The 18,109-nt window shown below is 49.7% G+C and overlaps 1 protein-coding gene across 1 annotated transcript in view; it reads right to left on the bottom strand.

Moving 5' to 3' along the window:
• Positions 1-305: 305 nt before the first annotated feature.
• Positions 306-18,109, bottom strand: part of TENM4 (teneurin transmembrane protein 4) — a 759,511-nt gene continuing 741,707 nt past the window's right edge. The window contains exons 30-32 of the mRNA XM_061168374.1: positions 15,309-16,923; positions 8,648-8,790; positions 306-5,835 (exon numbers count right to left, since the gene is read on the bottom strand). Coding sequence (XP_061024357.1) covers positions 5,077-5,835; positions 8,648-8,790; positions 15,309-16,923 — 2,517 coding nt within the window. The 3' untranslated portion in view covers positions 306-5,076. The remainder of the gene's footprint in view (positions 5,836-8,647; positions 8,791-15,308; positions 16,924-18,109) is intronic.

The raw sequence follows: 18,109 nt of genomic DNA on the forward strand, positions 1-18,109 counted from the left end.
CGAGGCCAGTAAGAAGAGCAGCTGCGATATGGCCCAGGGGAATAGCGGGGCATAGCTGGTGTCAAAGGGGCTTTGACACATGTGAGGTTAAGCCCCAGGGTCTTTATGTCCTTTGGAAATGCCTCTCTATGACAGGCGTCACCTGGAGGGCTTAAGGGGGACTTTGGGGCCAAGGACCAGAGCTTTGGTGGTCCTCCTGAGAACAGGAGCTTCTTGTAGTGCAAACTCAAGAGCACTGGCTCAGGCAGCCACCGTTCTCCAAACAAAAGGCCACTAGACACCTTTAAACACAAAATATTCTTTTATTTGTCAACGAAGGCTACACGGGATCACTTCTGGTTTTGTTTTTATGCTTTTTTTTTTTTTTCCCTTTTCTAGAAGGTATCTACATCTGCATTTATTTACAGCCTTGTCGGTATTTACACAGTCAAGAATACAGTGTTAGAAACACAAAAGTGTTGAGAAAAAAACTTCTCAAAATTAGTTCCAGACTTCAGGAAAATTATTTCCACATGGTAAGGCCAGAGTCTCCAGTGTTGGTCGTCCAGAGGCAGCTTGGGAGAGTCCCGTTGCCAAAGCTGCGGGTTCAGAAGTCTTGAAGAACATCAGGCGGGTCTAGAAAAGTGGGATTCTGGTGTTGGGTGAATCCAGGGCTGCCGGGCACCACCAGACATCTGTGACTCAGCTTCTGCCAGGCTAGCGGAGCCTGCTGGAGCATTTGTTCTCCACTGGCAGTTTGCCCTCAAAATCAAACACATGTTTCTGGGGACCAAGAGGTCACCTGGTATCATGCCTTTGGCATTCCAGAGAGGGTAAGAAACCCAACATCGGCCCGCTGTCTGGGGCGGTCGTGTACACAAGGCTGGTTTTTTGAGAATGTAAAGTTTGGAGAGGATCAAGTTTCTATCACCTGAGCAATGAGTCTTTAAAATGAGTTTGTTGTTTTTTGAAGGTTAAATGAAAGGGCCGTGAACTACAGAGTTCTTTAATTTCCTCCTGTCCAATAAAATACAGACAAGTATATAAACCTACCTGGGAATTATGAACCTTCAATAGAGGGCTTTTAGTCCTAAATGAGGATCCCAAGGGGAAAAAAGAGACTGGGTTCTTTCTGGGAACCCTCAGGAGGCGGGCCCTAGCTTGGGACCAGAAGCCACGGCTGGGGCTTTAGTGGCCACTGTGAGGGGTAGAGGATAGATTTGACTTTGAGCACCGGGGGAACAAACCCCAAAACCCGAGACCCTGCTGAGGCCTGACTGACTCCTTCCTCCTGGGCACCAAACTCAGTGTCATGGTCCTCATCCTGTGGCAATTGCAGACACAGGCTGCCAATGTAAAACTATTCTAAGATTTCACGTGGAAATCTTGTCTTTGCATATTGGAAACCCCTGCCATTTGTTAAAGGTGGTACTTAAAAGTCATAGCTAAAAAGGTTATTCTTTTTTAAAAAAACAAATTTGATTCCTTGTTGTGCTAAGTCGCTTCAGTCGTGTCCGACTCTTTACGAGTCTGTGGACTGTAGCCCGCCAGGCTCCTATGTCCATGGGAAGGATTCTCCAGGCAAGAATACTGAAGTGGGTTGCCATGCCCTCCTCCAGGGGATCTTCCTGACCTAGGGATTGAACCTGTGTCTCTTATGTCTCCTGTACTGGCAGGCAGGTTCTTTACCACTAGCGTCACCTGGGAAGTCCTCTGCTGTGTGTCTATGAAAACACTGCCCTGTTTTATTCACCTTCCTTGTCTACATCACCTTCTGCTCCCAGCCCCACCTCATGCTAATTCATTAGAATCACACCCTCTGGCCATTTTCAACTTCTGGTCAGTTTCTTGGAAATGGTTTCAAATCTTCCATCCCTAGGTAGAAATCAGGTACTGGTCTATTCCATGGTTTACTTCTCAGCAAACAGTTCTGAGTGGCAAGCATCAGGGGTCATTTCCCATGGAGTTTCTTTGCCTTCTTCCTGCTGTCATAGCTCCCCCCTCCAGTGATGTCTGTCTGGTGGGTGGGTGAAAAGGAAATCTCATCCTATAAAACCAAAGTTGGGGAATCACTGAAGTCCTATTTAAGGTGATGGCAGAGGGGCTGATGGCAGCTGTGGAGGACACAAGAGGAGGTAGGAGCTCTTCTAAAGAAGCTTCCACAAACAGCTCTTCTGCCTTCTTGGGACAGAAGCTGTCATTCTGCAGGATAGTGGACAGGGGCCAGTGAGGGCGGGCTGTCACTCGAGGGAAGGGACACGTTTTGGCTGGTTAATGTCAAAAGGGCAGGTGCCATCAAAGATGGGATTTGATGCCTGGAGGCTGTTAGGCTGGCACGGGGAACGCTGGCTTATGCCTTCACTGTTGCTGTGACACTGGGACTGCTGGTCCCGGCGGGAAGACAGGAGAGGCACTGAGTCACCTTCGAGCTCAAATGCAAACCAACTCACGAGGGCCAAGGCCAGAAGCACCATCTCCAATGGCAACAGCACAAGGTGGAACTGAGGTGCATGAGGCTGCTTGCCCCACACTTGAGGCCCTTTCTCTAAAGGCTGGGGGTGCTTCCATTTCCTCCCATACAGAAGCTAGGCCTCCGTGATGGTATGTAGCCCAGGAAAAAAAAAGAACATTATTCATTTAAAGAAAAGTAATGTTCAGTCATTTTCTGTGACTTTGATCTTTAAGAGTCACGGTTACTTTGGGGTTGGAGAGTCAGAGGGTTGGGGAGGTACAGGGAGATGGTTCATTTGGCTCTGACCTCCAAGTAGACATTCCCAGCAGGTCTGGGCTGATGTCAGGAGGTCAGGGTGGAACCGATCATCTAGGCCAACGTGCAGGGCCCCACTGCTCAAGGACCCCTTCCATCAAGATGACATTTGAGAGGCAGGTCTATTCTGGATTTAAAAACAAAACAAAACGTGTTCTTCAGGCCCAACTATCTTCCATCCTGTTCAAGAAGGATCCCGCCAGATGGGAGCCACCAGCAGCCCCCGCCTCGCACGGGGGCCCGGAAGTCCTGCCATCTGACTCGGCGGAGCTCTGGACGCGGTGGACAAACAGGCCAAGGTGCACTGTCACGGCAGTGTCACTTTTCTTTTTTTTTGGAAACAGGAAAAGCACTTAGCGAAATGCATCCTCTCATCCCAGTGGGACGACGTCAGGCGAGACCTCCTCTCCCGAGCAGCTTTGGGTGCCTCCCTCCGCCAGGCAGGCCCCCGGCCCGCATGCTGCGCCAATTCTCACGCAGCAAGAGACTGTCTCAGTTTCGTTCACTGCTGGAATATTCTGAAGACTCTGTGAGTAAGGCTATAAAGGTGCCGTGAGCTTGTCAGTCCAACAAGGTTTCCACGGGGAAAGAGCTCAGACTCAGAATTCATTTTCCACACTTAATATAAAATGTAACCCATAGAAGTCCCATTTTCTAAGAAGCCCAGCTTGAAAGGGAACATTTGGCTTCCCCTCCCGGTCTCCCAGAGCCTCCTGTGAGAGGTAATGATGATGGTAATTGGGCAGATGAGACAGGAGAAAGGCGCCCCGGGCTCTCCCCTCCCTTCAGCACTCCCCTCCAGCCTGGTGGGGGCTGCCTCTCCCGGACAAGCCTTGCAGGTGTGGGCTGGCCACAAGCCTCTACCCACTGACCTCAGGCGTGGGTCTTCACAGGGGCAACTGTAGCCTGGCTTCCTGCATCTGCGGGCACTGCCCCCAGTCCTGGAGGGGCAGCTTGATGCTGCCAGGCCACACCAAGTTCTCTCTCCTCTCCTCCTTGCTCCTTCATCTTGCTTTAAAACCCTGGTTGGGCTCCTCTAGAGGGGAGAAGCCGTCATCTGTTTTAGAAGAATTTCACAGAAGAAATTTCCTGCATCCCAAGCCCTGCAGTTAGCCCGACATGGGGGAAGCAGAGGAGCCTTCCGGAGCTGGTTAGAAGCATGCTTGGTTCACGCCTTCCTCTCTTTGGCTGACTTTTCCTTAAACCTCTTTTCCGGAACTGAAGGCCACCAGGCACCTCTCTCCACACTCCTAGTTCTCAGTGGTGGCAGCTGAGCAGTGGAGGTAAGATGCCCAGAGTCCTGGGGGAGAGGGCTTCACCTAGGAAGGCAGGCTGGTACCCTTGCCACCAATGCCATCCTTTTGCGGTGGGTGAACTTCTCTTCCGGGCGTGGTGCCCACACTGAGGGCCGGCTGTGCAGTGCTGGTTCTCACATCTGGCTTGGGGAGAGAAGAGGAGCTGAATAAGGAACATCAAGGGAGGACTGACCAGCCACAGACGCCCTGGGTGCCTCTGCCTCTCAGCCCCCAGGACGAGGTTGCCAACTGGGAAAAAGACCCGGGAGACACGTGCTCCATCCCAGCAGGGGGGTGGCAACTGACAACTACACAGGGTTTGCAAAAGGGGTTGGGGGTTTCATTTAGCATCAAAATATAAAGCTTGGACAGGAGTTTGGGGCAGCTTGAAAAAGGTGCTGTGAGATCATGAAATTCCCCAGAGCAAGATGAAACCATCCGTGGTCCTCCGGGGGCATGGAACACAGTGTTAAAAAGCACCGCCACCTGTCTGCGGGAGCTTGGCCAAAGATCCTTGGGTCCTGCAGACCCTCTTTCCAGGCCCTCCGGAAATTTGCTACTGGCCCATGACTCTCCGCACCCTTCACTCCTGCCTGACCCCCGTGGAAAATAGCCTTGCACGTGGGACAAGTTAGCACAGACACTCGTGTCTCACATCACACTGGGGACCTGGGGACAGACAAGGACACACCCCAGGGGCTGCATCTCAGCAAAGAGAAACGTGCCCCAAACAACAAGGAAAAGGGAACAAAAGACAGTCAAGTTTTCATTGTGATCACACTACAGAAAAAAAAAATACCCTCTGTTCTTTGCAAAAAATGTGTGAAGGCCAAATCTGTGTTTTTCTTTTCTTAAAAAAAAGGATGTTGCATGAGTTACAATGCAACCAAGTATCTTTTTTTTTGTTGTTTTTTTTTTGCACTTGTTAAAAAAAGGATTTTTTTTTTTTCTCTCTTTTAAGTACAACACAGTCAGGTACGCGGCCACAAAAGAGTAGCTGTCTTTGGCAAGAAGTCCCGGCCGTGGTCCTCTCTGTCACCTCCGGCCCATCTCACTCTGTCTCATGAAGTGGATGTTGTTGGCGCTGTCTGACAGTTCCGGGTACTGCTCGACCGAGATCACGAAGAAGCCGTCGTAGCCTTGGACCCGCCCCGCATTCAGCACCTGCTGCCTCTCGCCCTCGGTCCAGGCCCGCAGGCCCTCCTCCCCTTCCCGAAGCCGCTGCTGCTCACGGGCCCAGGCCTGGCGCACGGCTCTCTGCCGGGCCAGCTCCAGCACCCGCGCCTTCTCCTCGTCCAGAGTGGCCCCGTAGCGGGTGTTCAAGCACAGCGCCCCATACTGGAGCTGGATGTCTGTGTAGCGTCTAGTCCTGCCGTTAAGCATCGTGTTCATCTGGGAAACGGTGACGTTGACCCCGTTCTCCAGGGTTCGCCGCCCACCGCTGAGGCCCAGGATGGCCAGGTCGCCTTCTGAAGGCCCCGGTTTCACGAAGTAGTGGGTGTCCACCCCGTCGATGGTAAAGTGCAGGTTCTCCAGGTAGTGGGCGTTGTTCAAGATGGCAGCAACCCTCCGCCCGTCCTCGTTGGCCACGCTGATGATGTCTGTGGCCACGCGGCCATCCTTCAAGGCGAACTTGACCCCCTTGCCAAACACGGAGCCGCTGGATGCAAACTTCTTTGTCTCTGGGGCCTGCTGGCAGCTGGTGATTGTGGAGCCATAGAGCTGGTCAAAGCGTTCCAGGGTGACGAAGGCCTTGAGCTGCTTCTGCACTTCACATTGCACCCCGAGGATAGACTGATGTGGGGAGGAGAAAGAGAGAGTGAAATAAAGTGGGGAAACCACCAGTCAGCCTGCATGACTAAGTCTAACTTATACAAATACACTAACCTGTAGCATCTAGGTCTACTGCTGACCACTAGGACACCCAGCCCCTGTTCTAGTAGCGTCTAGTCCTGCCGTTAACTATCGTGTTGATCTGGGAAACGGTGACGTTGACCCCGTTATCCAAGGTTCGCCCATGTATTTAACCCATGTATTTAACCCTTCCTTCCACTCAGAGGCTGTTCAGGGCACATCTACTCTGGGCTCAGTTGCCTTCTCGGCACTGGGGTCACAACAATGAATCAGACATCATCCCTGTCCTTGGAGAACTCCTTGTAGCTGAATAGTTCACATTCATTATCTTGTTGGATCCTCACAGTAACTTTATACACTAGGGGTGTTATTATTCTGGTTTTACATCTGAGAAACTAAGACTCAAAGAGGTTGAGACTGGCCCACGGCCATATAGTAGTAGGTATTCAAGCCAACATTCGAACCCAGGTCTTTCTGATTCTAGAGGCTCAGTTCAAGGGCTACTGGAGTCGGGAGGAGCAAACACAGCTCAGGATATGTTGGCCTGGAGGCAGAGAGGCGAGGTGGAGAAGGCGAGGTTCAAGGACAGGCTCACACCTGAGTTGGGACTTGGAGGATGAGGGGGTGATGTCAGGTGCAACCATGATGAGGATGTACTCTTGTCTAGAGGCTTATGAAGATGGAAAGCAGTGGTTTACATGAACCCTCTTGTGTGCGTGCTAAGTCGCTTCAGTCCTGTGCAACTATTTGTGACCCTGTGCATTGTAGCCCGCCAGACTCCTCTGTCCATGGGATTCTCCAGGCAAGAATACTGGAGTGGGTTGCCATGCCCTCCTCCAGGGGCTCTTCCTGACCCAGGGATCAAACCCTCATCTCTTACATCTCCTGCATTGGCAGGTAGGTTCTTTACCACTAATGCCAGGCGGTAAGTCCATGAATCCTCTTAACCTGCTTTATTGCTCTCTGCCACACTTAGAAATGATTTTGAAGGATGACCTCTGTCTCTACAATGCTTCCTGGAGGCTCCTTAAGTGCCCCTGCTCTTGGCTGCTTTAGGGAACAGGTTGGGCCTGTCTCCTTGGCATGCCTGTCCCTCCCATGGCTTAGGAAGCTATGGGAAGCCACTCTCAGGCAGGCTGCAGGGCTTTATCAGCAACTCAGGCAAACGCTGTAGAAACAGGCCCATCGGTTTCTCACTGAAATTAAGTCCTCTTTATAATTAATAGAACCCTGTCTGTGAACAATTATTTCCTAGAGTTTCACGAAAGCCAGAGTGCTCAACAACAAAGATCTCTGATGCTTGCCAAGGGCAGAAATCAATAATTCATTGACAGGAGAGGCAGGCAAAGGGGCCGTCAGGGACTGTGGCTCTGGGAGCGGGTGGCGGAGGGAGCCTGGAGTTGGGGGGCACAGCTGAGAGGCTGGAAGCAGCCCCGGGAAGACAGTGCCGTGGGCAGCTGGGGGGACCTGGAGAGGAGGGATGGTGGGGCTGGAGAGGGCAGGGGCAGGGCAAAGGCCACAGAGAGAGAGAGGCTTTGCGACCAGATGAACTTGGGCTCTCATTGCTTTCTGCTACTTTGCAGCTGATCTTGGACTAGTTTCCTTTCTCAACTCTGGTCTCCTCTGTAAAGTGGGGGGAAAAGGCTGAACTCACAGAATTGTTTACCTCTTTCAACCATTTGGTCATTCAACAAAAAGTGTTCCGGGCACCTGAGAAATGTGCAAGGTGGTAGGCCGGGCACCAAATAAGACCCACTACTTGCCCCCTTGGGGTTCAGGGTCTAGTGGAGATACAGGAAAGAAAGTAAGAATGAAAATATAGTGTGGTGGGGAAGCTGTAGGTGCCATCAGATCACAGGGGTCCAGCATCATGTTCTGCAGAGTCTAGGGGAAGGAAACAGCCAGGCTGAGACCTCATGGAATCTGGCCAGAGTAAGAGATGTGGATGCATCAGTTTCTGATTGCCAGTCGTATGCCTTCTGCAACCTAGACTTCCTCCTCAGTCTCTTGTCCCCCTGGACAGGGATCCCCTGGAAGGCCCAGTCTCTGCCCGACTCATTCCTGCCTTCACTGGGCTCCTGCAGCATGGGGTCTGGAAGAGCCAGCTCCTTGTACAGGTCTTATGAATGAGGGGGGCAGTGGGAAGAAATGAGCAAATGGGTGCAGGAAGTGAGGGGTGGAGTGAAACTGCTCTTACGGATCTTTATAGCCATAAAATTCTATGAGTCTTTGTGTCCTAAATGGAAGATGGAGAAAGCAACATTCTTTTGAGCACGTACAGACAGATCTGAGTTTGAATCCCACTCTACTCCATCTTTGCTGGGTGGCATTTGAAAGCCCCAGGCATTAAATCTCTAAAATGACAACAATGATACAGGGGGATATTTTTGTGTTAATTTATAAAGAACACCTCACACAAGGGCAGGGGCATGTTGAGGGTGCTCAGGAAATATCACATTTGTACTTAGAACGCACCTTTCCTCCTTGTACTTTTGTTCTGGGTTGGGACAAAGGTTCATTGTGCGGAACTCCAAACTCAGTGTAACATACAAAATTCCTTAATTTGGCTCATGAGGATCTGTGCGCCATTATGGCTGTGTCCACAGTGATCTGCCGGGGTCACTGAGTTATCTGCTCAACAGTTTCTGGTAAGCACTGCAAACGCACCACGTTGGTTTCTATTATTGGCCTAAGCTTTTCTGAAAAGCTGGTGGGACCCATTCCTGGAATGTCAGCCACGTGTGTGAATTACCTTGCTGTTGTCCCACTCCTGAGTTTTCATTTGTGTGTGGACGAGCTCGTAGGATGGTTCCATAGCATCCATGTCTGGCTTGGGATAGCCGGGGATTACGTTGTGAAGCTGGAATCCGAAGGTGAGGAGCCAGCTGTTGACATCTGGGAGGGAGAGAAGAAGCAGAAACATTCCTGTGGAGTCAGTGGACCGCAGATGTGACACACCTCGAGAAGGCAGCCTAGAGGAAGGCTGCTGGGGTGGGGTGAGGACGTGGTGGGCAGCTGGTGGGAGAGTCAACAAGCACGCCGGAAACCGTTTCATAGTATGGAAGCCGAGCGTGCTCTTGGGGCCCAGTGATCCCTCCTGTGGATGTATCTGAGAGTGATGTCATGCATGTAGAACCCAGACTTCCCAACTCCTCTTTCTACTGTCACTGTACCCCGAGGACCTTCAGCTTCACCGCCAGGGGCAGCTGTTGATGGATGAAGACCCCTCACATCCACTTAAACATCAATAGGAGACACAGAGGACAACCACACCAAAAGGAAAGACTTTAATGAATGACTTCCAAAGAGAAAATTCACTTAAGAAATAAACTCTTAAACCATCTTCCAATCCTTTCTGCAGAGATTAGAACCTCAGGGCCAAAGTGCATTGGCCTGTGCTAGTTGCTTCCATTGCATCCGACTCCTGGCGACCCTGTGGACTATAGCCTGCCAGGCTCCTCTGTCCCTGGGATTCTCCAGGCAAGAATACTGGAATGGGTAGCCATTTCCTCCTCCAGGGGATCTTCCTGACCCAGGGATCAAACCCATGTCTTCTGTGGCTCCTGCATTGCAGGAAGATTCTTTACCGCTGAGCCACAGGGAAAGACCATGGAGATGGCCTGACCACAGATCAAAGAGTTCCCCCTGCCCCCGATCCTGCCTTTTATTTACTCTGACAGCCCAAGGAGGTCACCTAACCTCCCTGTGCCTTCATTTCCAGTCTCTATATTGGGTTTGATGATCGAGCCCCATAGGCATTGGTTTTATTGGTTTTTATAATACTCCTGGGGGGTTACTAATTAGAAAGTATAGGGCCAGGCGGGATAGTGTCATGAGCATTTGGCTCACTGAAGAATGGAATCAGGAAGTCAAGACTTCAGGGGGAAAAAAAAAAGACTTCAGGAAAAGAAAGAGGGTGTGCCATCAGTTACGTGGCCCTCTGTGACTGAGGGTCTTTTCTGGGCCCAGCACTGGTGTCAGACCCTCAGCTTGCACACTCAGGACCTTGGAGGGGAGATGAGACACACGGCATGGATAACTTTGACACGAGAAAAGGGCTGAGGGGAGGGCAGAGGTCTTTTGGTCCTACAGGCTGACAAATCTTCACGAAGAAGGTAGCCTTTAAGTCAGACACTGCAAGTTGCGTAAATTTTGTCAGACTTCAGTGGACATGAGGGGGGCACTTCAGGCAAAAGCTGTTGTGTAAGGCAAGGCCTGGAGTGGGGAGGTGAGCATTGGGAACTCTCAGGTAACCAGACAGCAGTTCAGCAGGGCAGAGAGAGAATCAGAAAGGAAAATGGTGACTGGAGCAGGAAGAGGCTGAGGTGGCAGGTGGGAGGTGATTTGGGGTCTACAGGAGACAGACAGGGTTTCCTTGGTGGCTCAGATGGTAAAGAGTGTGCCTGCAATGTGGGAGACCCAGGCTTGACCCTTGGGTAGGGAAGATCCCCTGGAGAAGGACATGGCAACCCACTCCAGTATTCTTGCCTGGAGAATCCCCATGGACAGAGGGGCCTGGCAGGCTACAATTCATGGGGTCTCAAAGAGTTGGACACAACTGAGTGGATAACACACACACACACACAGGAGACAGACAGACAGCCTGTGTCCCAGCATGGCTCAGCCTTCCTTGGGAAGGGGCAGCCGAAGATGCCAAGACAGTTGGTGACCAGAGACTTGAATCTGAAGTCAGGAGAAGGCAGGATTCAGAATTTAGTCTCAGAGCCAGCAACTCTGGGCAGTGGGCATTCAGGCCTGCTTTTGGCTTCTTCCCAAGCAGATAGATCCCTGGTCAGGGAGGTTCTTAGGGTCCAGGCATTGGTGAAACAGAGTTCATCCCAATGATGGGAGTGCTCTTTGGGGGTCAACAACCTCATCCCGTGTTGCCTGTACCATAAGAGCCTCATGTTTGCCTTTTTTTGGGGGGTGGCTTGTTTTTGCTTTTTGGATGTTACAGAGTCCATCTCTTGAGTTTGAAGACTGGAGGTGCTGAAGTGAAGGGATGGTACAAAGAGAAGATTGGGAACCCAAATTCTACTTCTAGAAAGACCACATAAGGGAAAGAACATGGTAAGGCAAGACAAAACCCAGGTCCAAACACTGGCTCCCCAACTCACAAACCGTGTGATCTTGAACATTTTCCTTTATCTCTCTGAGGTTCAGTTTCTTTGTCTGCAAACTGATGGGAGAAATAGTTTTCACCAAGTCATGGAGAAGAATACTAACAGTGTTACCATTTGAGTTGGCCACCATATAGCAGGAACTGGTCTGTCTGTTATATAAATGATTGACTTTATTATATTTTCAAGTGTTCAGCGTGGTTCTGACTCATAGAAGGTTTTCTGTGTTTCCTCTGTGTTTGAAGAAGAAACACCTATGCCTCCATGTGCCTGGACTTTCGTTTCCTCAATTGGAACATGAGACGCTTGGATCAGTTTGCTCCAAAGTCTCTATACTCACTGAGTTTCTAAGTATCTCTGATTCTATGAATCATGGCAGATGGTTCTTTGGGAAATTAAAACAAACAGAATGGAGAGGAAAAAAATGGCTACAAAGCCATTTTGCCTGAGGCTTAGAACTTGCATCTGAATTTGTAGTTGCAGAGGAAAGCTTCTACCAGGAGTACTGCAAATTCCCAGGAAACCAGGGGGCTGAAAAGAGGCCTGGGCCTTAATTATAAGTGATGGAAGGTGGGAAACTTTCTCGTTATGCCTTTAGGAAAAACGCTGAAAACTGATTTATTCATTGGTTTTTCTACCATGTTTTTCTGAAGAGTTGGGAATGTTACCTTTCTTTCCTATGAGAAAGGAAACGTCTACATCAGAGGTAGATGTTCCCTCACATTAAATAGCTCTTCACCCATCCGTCTCAGACCTCAGCGTGGCTGCCTGGAACAGTGATGGAGAATAACAATCCCTTCTCACATGAACAGAGCTGTGCACTTTACAGAGAGAACTCACCTAAGAATGAGGATTTTGGAGTCAGACACAGCAGCGGTCTAAGCCCAGCCTCGTCCCCTCTACCTGGGCCAGTTTCTTTTCTTCTCTGACCCTCACTTTCTGCCTCTGTAAATGGGGTCTGTACTCCCCATCTCACAGGCAACAGGGATGGTCAAGTGCCAAGGTGTATATAAGGGATCAGTGGTGGACATTTTAAAGTTGCAATCCTAGTGTCCCATTCTGCCTTTTCTCTCTTTCTTTTTGAGGTATATGCGTGTATTTTTAGGGATGCTGACTCCACCTAAGGGTTCCTCATTGGAGTATGTGAATGATCTAGGCTAAGCCAATCAGTGCATTCTATCTCCCCAGCTGTGGTGGTTGATTCAGAGGTCATCATGTGATACAAGTCTATCCAATACAGGCTTAAGACCGTATGCACCCATGCTCAGTTGCTAAGTTGTGTTCGACTCTTTTGTGACCCCAGGGACTGTAGCCCACCAGGCTCCTCTGTCCATGGGATTCTCCAGGCAAGAATACTGGAGTGGGTTGTCATTTCCTCCTCCAAAGGCTCTTCCCGACCCAGAGATCAAATCTGTGTCTCCTGCCTTGGCAGGCAGATTCTTTACCACTGAGCCACCTGGGAAGCCCTAAGGCCCTGTAATGGAGTCTATCTCAGGACCCTTGAAGAAATTTTTGGAAAAAAGATGCCCTTTTTATCATCGTCATTGCTGGATGTGAATAAGGTTGCAGATAGCCTACATGTAAGCTAATTGGTTAGGTCTAGTGAGAACTAGTTGCATTTTGGCTTTTGGTAGTAAAATGGTTTTTTGCACCATTTTTTCTTCAGTTACAGTAACCTGCCAAGTCATCTCACAGGAAGCTCATTGGAGGATGAGGCACAGGGCAAGCTTAATCCAAACAGTTGTAAGTGGAGTATCCTTTCAACCCACTAAGATGTTCCCGGGCTGGCAGCAAGATGAGCATGGTGAATGATGGGAAACCTTGCTGGGATATTCCTGTCTACATGTCCCAAGGGGGTTTTCATCTTACCTGCTTACCACTGTGTCCTCTCTTCCTGCCCATTCTTGGGACTCCAGCTCTCTAGAGGACCATCTAGAATTCTTCTCTGAAAGAAGACTAATTCTCTAGGCCCCTGTCAGCAGAAACAGGTCCATCCTGAGCCACCAAGTCTGGGGGCCCAGGAAGCTACCGCGTCCCTAAGGGGCACTCGTGTAGGCTGTACACGCTGCCTTCTGCACTCTGGCACGTGCGGCCCCCTCTCCCTGGGTCATCCTTCTTCCCGTCACCTGGTGCAAGTCCACTCGTAAGGGGACCTCGTGCATCAGTGGCTCCCTGGGCGGAATCAGCCATGTCTCCTGACATGTCTCCTGATGGTTTCACTGACCGTCACAGCAAACCTTCACTGAGGGCCTCTCACACTTCACAGCGCGTGTCTGTCTGGCCTCATGCAAGGTGAATTTTCAGAGGGCCGGGATTGTCTTTCTATCCCCAGTGCCTGCACAGGGGCTGCACAGAGGATGCCCTTGTTTGATGAAGGAAATGGCCTTAAATTATGGGGCAGGAGGGTGGTATCATAGGACAAAAAAGGGGGAAAGTTGTCATGCTCAACTTTTTGCCCAATACACATATTCTTCTATAAAAATGGCTGTTTTTAACCAGACCTGAATTCCTGTAGCTTCTCTGACTTGTGAGGTCTGACCTGGCAGTGGCTGCTTGCTGGGAAGAGTCTGCTGGAGGCATTTCTGGCATGAGTGACCTCTGGGGCACTTTACATTCAAGTTGGTTTCACAGTAGTGAAGACCAAAGCCTGCTTTTAAAATTGGATAGTAGAGGAATGGGAATGAACATGAGCCATGAGCTGTGCTAGGCAGATTATCAAATGCGTCTCATTTCATCCCAGTAACCCATCCTACTGAGAGGGTAACAGGCAGGAAGGACAGGGGTCTCCAAACGGAGGAAATAGGCTGCAAGTTTAGATTTTTTTCTCTTAAAATTCTGTGTTGCCATGACGACACCTGGTTCCACCTGAACTTAACTTTTCTCAAACCTTGAGCTCACCAATGCTTTTTTTTATGGATATTTTTCTTACGGAAATGTTTTTCTTAAGCTATGTTAATGAAACTATGTATTTGCTTTGGACTTTGCCTTTCTTCAAAATGGTTCCACCTAAGACTAACTTTTTTTCTTTTCTCAAACCTTGGGCTGATAATAGCTCAACAAACCAGTATTCAGATCAATTGTTTTATGGCTAGGGGATGACACACCTCATGCCATCCTATCTCAAAAATGCATATTGTGGGAGGGGGACCTGGTGAAACTCCGTCAGCCTCGAGGTGTCTCTTATCTGATTAACAGCTTTCTAACAGACATAAAACATCTGGCTAAAGACTAGCAGGGGGCACTCTTTCTGCTGCCTTCTGATGTCTATGTCAGAAGCTTTCTCTATCTCTTTTATACCTTAATAAAGCTTTATTACACAAAAGCTCTGCGCGGTCAAGCCTCGTCACTGGCCCTGGATTGAATTCCTCTTCTCCGGAGGCCAAGAATCGCGGTGTCTTTCACGGCTCACCAACAACCTTTCACTACCAGGGTTTTTTTTTTTTTTCCCCCATTTGTCCATCTGTTCTTTGTTCCTTTTGCTCCCTCATCCCCTCCCCTCTTTGGATTATTATTTTAGCCTTCATTTTATCTCTACTATCGACTGATAAGCTATGCCTCTGTTCTACCTTTCAGTACTGCTCTAGGATTTACAATATGCATATTTAACTTATCAGGGTCAGGGTAGATACTCTAACTTCAATTTATAGATCAGGAAACCAGAATTCAAGGGAAGTAAAGTAAATTATGTGGCTGTCATAGCTTAGAAATAATGGATCTTTTCTTTAGTTCTGTCTCCTAAGTCTGAATTTTCCATTTACCTGATCCCAAATAAGAGAACTGATTTCTTGTTTCTCTCTTTTTTTTTTTTTTTTTTTTTGCCGTACCTTCGCTCAGTTTATCTGGGACACATAACCATTTTGATCTTCGGGTTAGAAACTCGAAACTCTCAAAATACATCCCAAGGGATGCATCCAGTGAGATGTTAGGGTTTCATGGTAAAAACAAAAGGGGGGGGGGGCGGTTTCATGGTCAAACAAATTGGAAAAACAGTGAGTAATTATGTGAAATTATATGAAACAGTTCCCTTTGCTACAAGAGTTCTCAGAGCCTTTCCTAAGCTGAAATGGATCATGAAAATTTTGGAATGGTGGTTACCCTATCAAACTGATTTGATGCCAAAACCAGTTCAAAGCATTTCTCATAACTAGTGTTTCTTTACAAGTACTTTAGAAAATGCTGCTCTAAGAGAAAGTCAATGTTTCCCATTATACCATACTGGCTTTGTCAAGAAAGATGGTCCTAATGACCAGAACAATCGAGGTCCCTGCCCTCTGAATGAGCCCTGATCCTCACCTGTCATGAAGCACTTGATGTCCTGAGAGTTGCTGATGGGGTTGTTGTTTTTAAACATGTAGAGATTAAAGGGCATGATGTTGTTGCTACTAAGGTGCTTCCACAACTCGTGGTCTGGGCTAGTCCAGCGACCAGCCAGCACGTCGTAATCCCGCCGGCCCATGTGGACGAGCTTGGTGAGTGGATCATAGAGGCCACCATGGTAGCCAATGATGATCTGGAAGTTGGGGTTGGTGTCCATGTAGATCTCCCCATAGGCCGTGTACAGGATCTGCTTGATCATTAAGCCCGTCCCACTGAAGACAGCAAGAGGGGTCCCGATGTTGTCACAAGCTATGTAAAACTCGTCTCCGCTGCTCAGCTCCATGGCGAAGAGGTGCCCTTGCAGGTCGTAGTAGAGGGATGTGATCTCAGAGCTGGAGTGGTTGTAGAGGTGGGTGACCTTGGTAGGGTTGGTCAGGTCTGCATAGAAGAACTGCAGGTGGTGGCTCTGGCTGCTCTTGCTGGACACCCGTCGACCCAGGCCATCGTAGCGATACCTGACGCTCCAGCCACCACCCCGGTTGTAGGCCTTGATGAGCAGGCCGGCTGAGTTGTACTCAAAGACATCGCTGCCCCGCTGCCTCAAGAAACCGTCCTCGTCCATCTTGTACTGCACGTCGCCCAGCCTGGTGATCCGGTCGCGGAGGTCGTACCGTAGTGGGGTAAGCCGCGCACTATTTCCAGGGCTCAGTAAGTGCAGGTTCCCATTGAGGTCATAGCTGTATCGCCAGAGTGGCTTGTCATTGATGGAGACCGTCTGCAGCTGGCCGTCGGCGTCATACTCATAGGAGTAGCGGGTGGTGTTGGCGTAGGGTCCCACCTTCAGCTCCTTCTTCACCACTCGCCCCATGTTGTCATACTGGACGGTCATCCAGTACATGAGCGAGCGGAAGATCTCATATTGCACTTCCTTCATCCGACCGTAGGCGTCAAAGTGCTTGGTGTGGGTCATGACCGTCGTGGTGATGATCTGGTTAATGTCGTAGTAGATGACACCAAACTTCCCGAACTGCTCCGTCTTGCCCGAAACGTCGTCATAGCGATACAGGTCAATGGGCAGCGGGGTCTCGTTGATCACAGCCTGCATGCTGGTCACTCGGAAGCTGTTGTCATAGTTGTAGTCAAAGCGGGCATTGACCATGCCTTCCTCGGTGAAGCGGAAGATCTGGCGGTCGATCAGGGGCCCGATCTGACGGTAGCGGATGGTGCAGGTGAAGCCCTCGTTCTGTAGGTTGACGGTCTTGAGCATGCCAGCAGTCTCATCGTAGGTGAAGCTCACCCTGGTGGTGTCGTAGAGCAGCTCGGCCAGCTTGGACAGCTTGCCATACTTGTATATCACCCTGCGGCCAGTGCCCAGGTAGAAGGTGTGGAGGAGGTGCCCGTCCTCCGTGAAGTCCTGGATGACTGAGGCATTGCCCTCGGGGGGCTGGTAGATGTTCCTGTAGTAGCCCACTGAGCGGATGGTCTCCAGTGTCTGCCGAGCCACGTTGGGCATGGTCACAGAAGACAGGCGGTCGTTCTTGTCGAACTCAAAGATGTACTGCCTCTGGCTGTGGAGGAGCAGCACCATAGACTGGAGGGAGAGGAAAACCAAGAGATGAGAGGAGGGTGCTGGGGAGGACGGGGAGGTCTGTGAGCCCCAGACTTAAAGGAAAAGAATGAAAGGCCAGGGAAGCTGGTGATTCGTCTAAGTTATGCCCAAACCAGAGCTTTCCAACCAGTGTGCCCTAGGATACTGCAATCGGGTACAGATGTGCTAAGAGAAGGCCTTCTCTCCACCCTCGGCCTGCCTATGGTGAGCAGCGTTGTCTCTGTTTGCCCCTTTGTGGGGTATAAAAATGATTCCAGTATGAGATGGGGTTGGGAGAACTGACCTAAAGTATAAATATTTGTAGCAGTCTTTCTCTTGGCTCCCTTGCTCCAGATTCCTTCTCAATCTTCCTACTCAAGCAAGAATGGTTAAACACAGTCTGATAATGTCTGTGTGTGTGCGCGTGTAAGTCACTTCAGTCATGTCCGACTGTGCAACCCTGTGGACTTCAGCCTGCCAGGCTCCTCTGTCCACGGGATTTTCCAGGCAAGAATACTGGAGTGGGTTGCTGTGCCCTCCTCCAGGGAAACATCCCAACCCAGGGATTGAACCCATGTCTCTTATCTCTAACTGTATTGGCAGGCAGATTCTTTACCACTAGTGCCACCTGGAAAACCCCTGATAATGTCTATTGCCTGCTAAACAGCTTCTGTTGACTCCTATGGCCTACAGGATAAGACATATCTGAGAAGGACATTTAAGGTTTTACATAGCTATTTATGTAGTAACAGGTCACACACCCAGCCAGGGGTTGGGTGGGCTGTGATGGGAATGAGGAAACCTGGTTTCTAATAACGGACTCAGTGTATGGTTCTGGGCAAATTCTTTCCCTCTGGGTTCAGATTTTTAGGTCATGTTGGATGACCTTCAGGGTATCTCTTAGCACTACCACAAACAATACTCTTGCAGATGTGAATGCTGCAGGGTAAGGGAGATAGGTTAGATCAAGCAAAGCCTGAGCTGGATAGCTGACCAGGTGTAGAACACAAAGCAGGATCTGGGTATCAGAACTGTTTCAAGAATAAGTCAGTAGGTAACAGGCCAACAGACATCTGGGCATCAAAATTACCATTTCTCTTCTTTGAGACCAACTTTTGATTAGAGGCCTTTTCTGATTCCTAGTTCTTAGGATGAAATGAATGCAGAGTTCCAAAGAATAGCAAGAAAG

This window comes from Dama dama, chromosome 2 (genome assembly GCF_033118175.1).
Source record: "Dama dama isolate Ldn47 chromosome 2, ASM3311817v1, whole genome shotgun sequence".
In the NCBI taxonomy this organism is placed as follows: domain Eukaryota; kingdom Metazoa; phylum Chordata; class Mammalia; order Artiodactyla; family Cervidae; genus Dama; species Dama dama.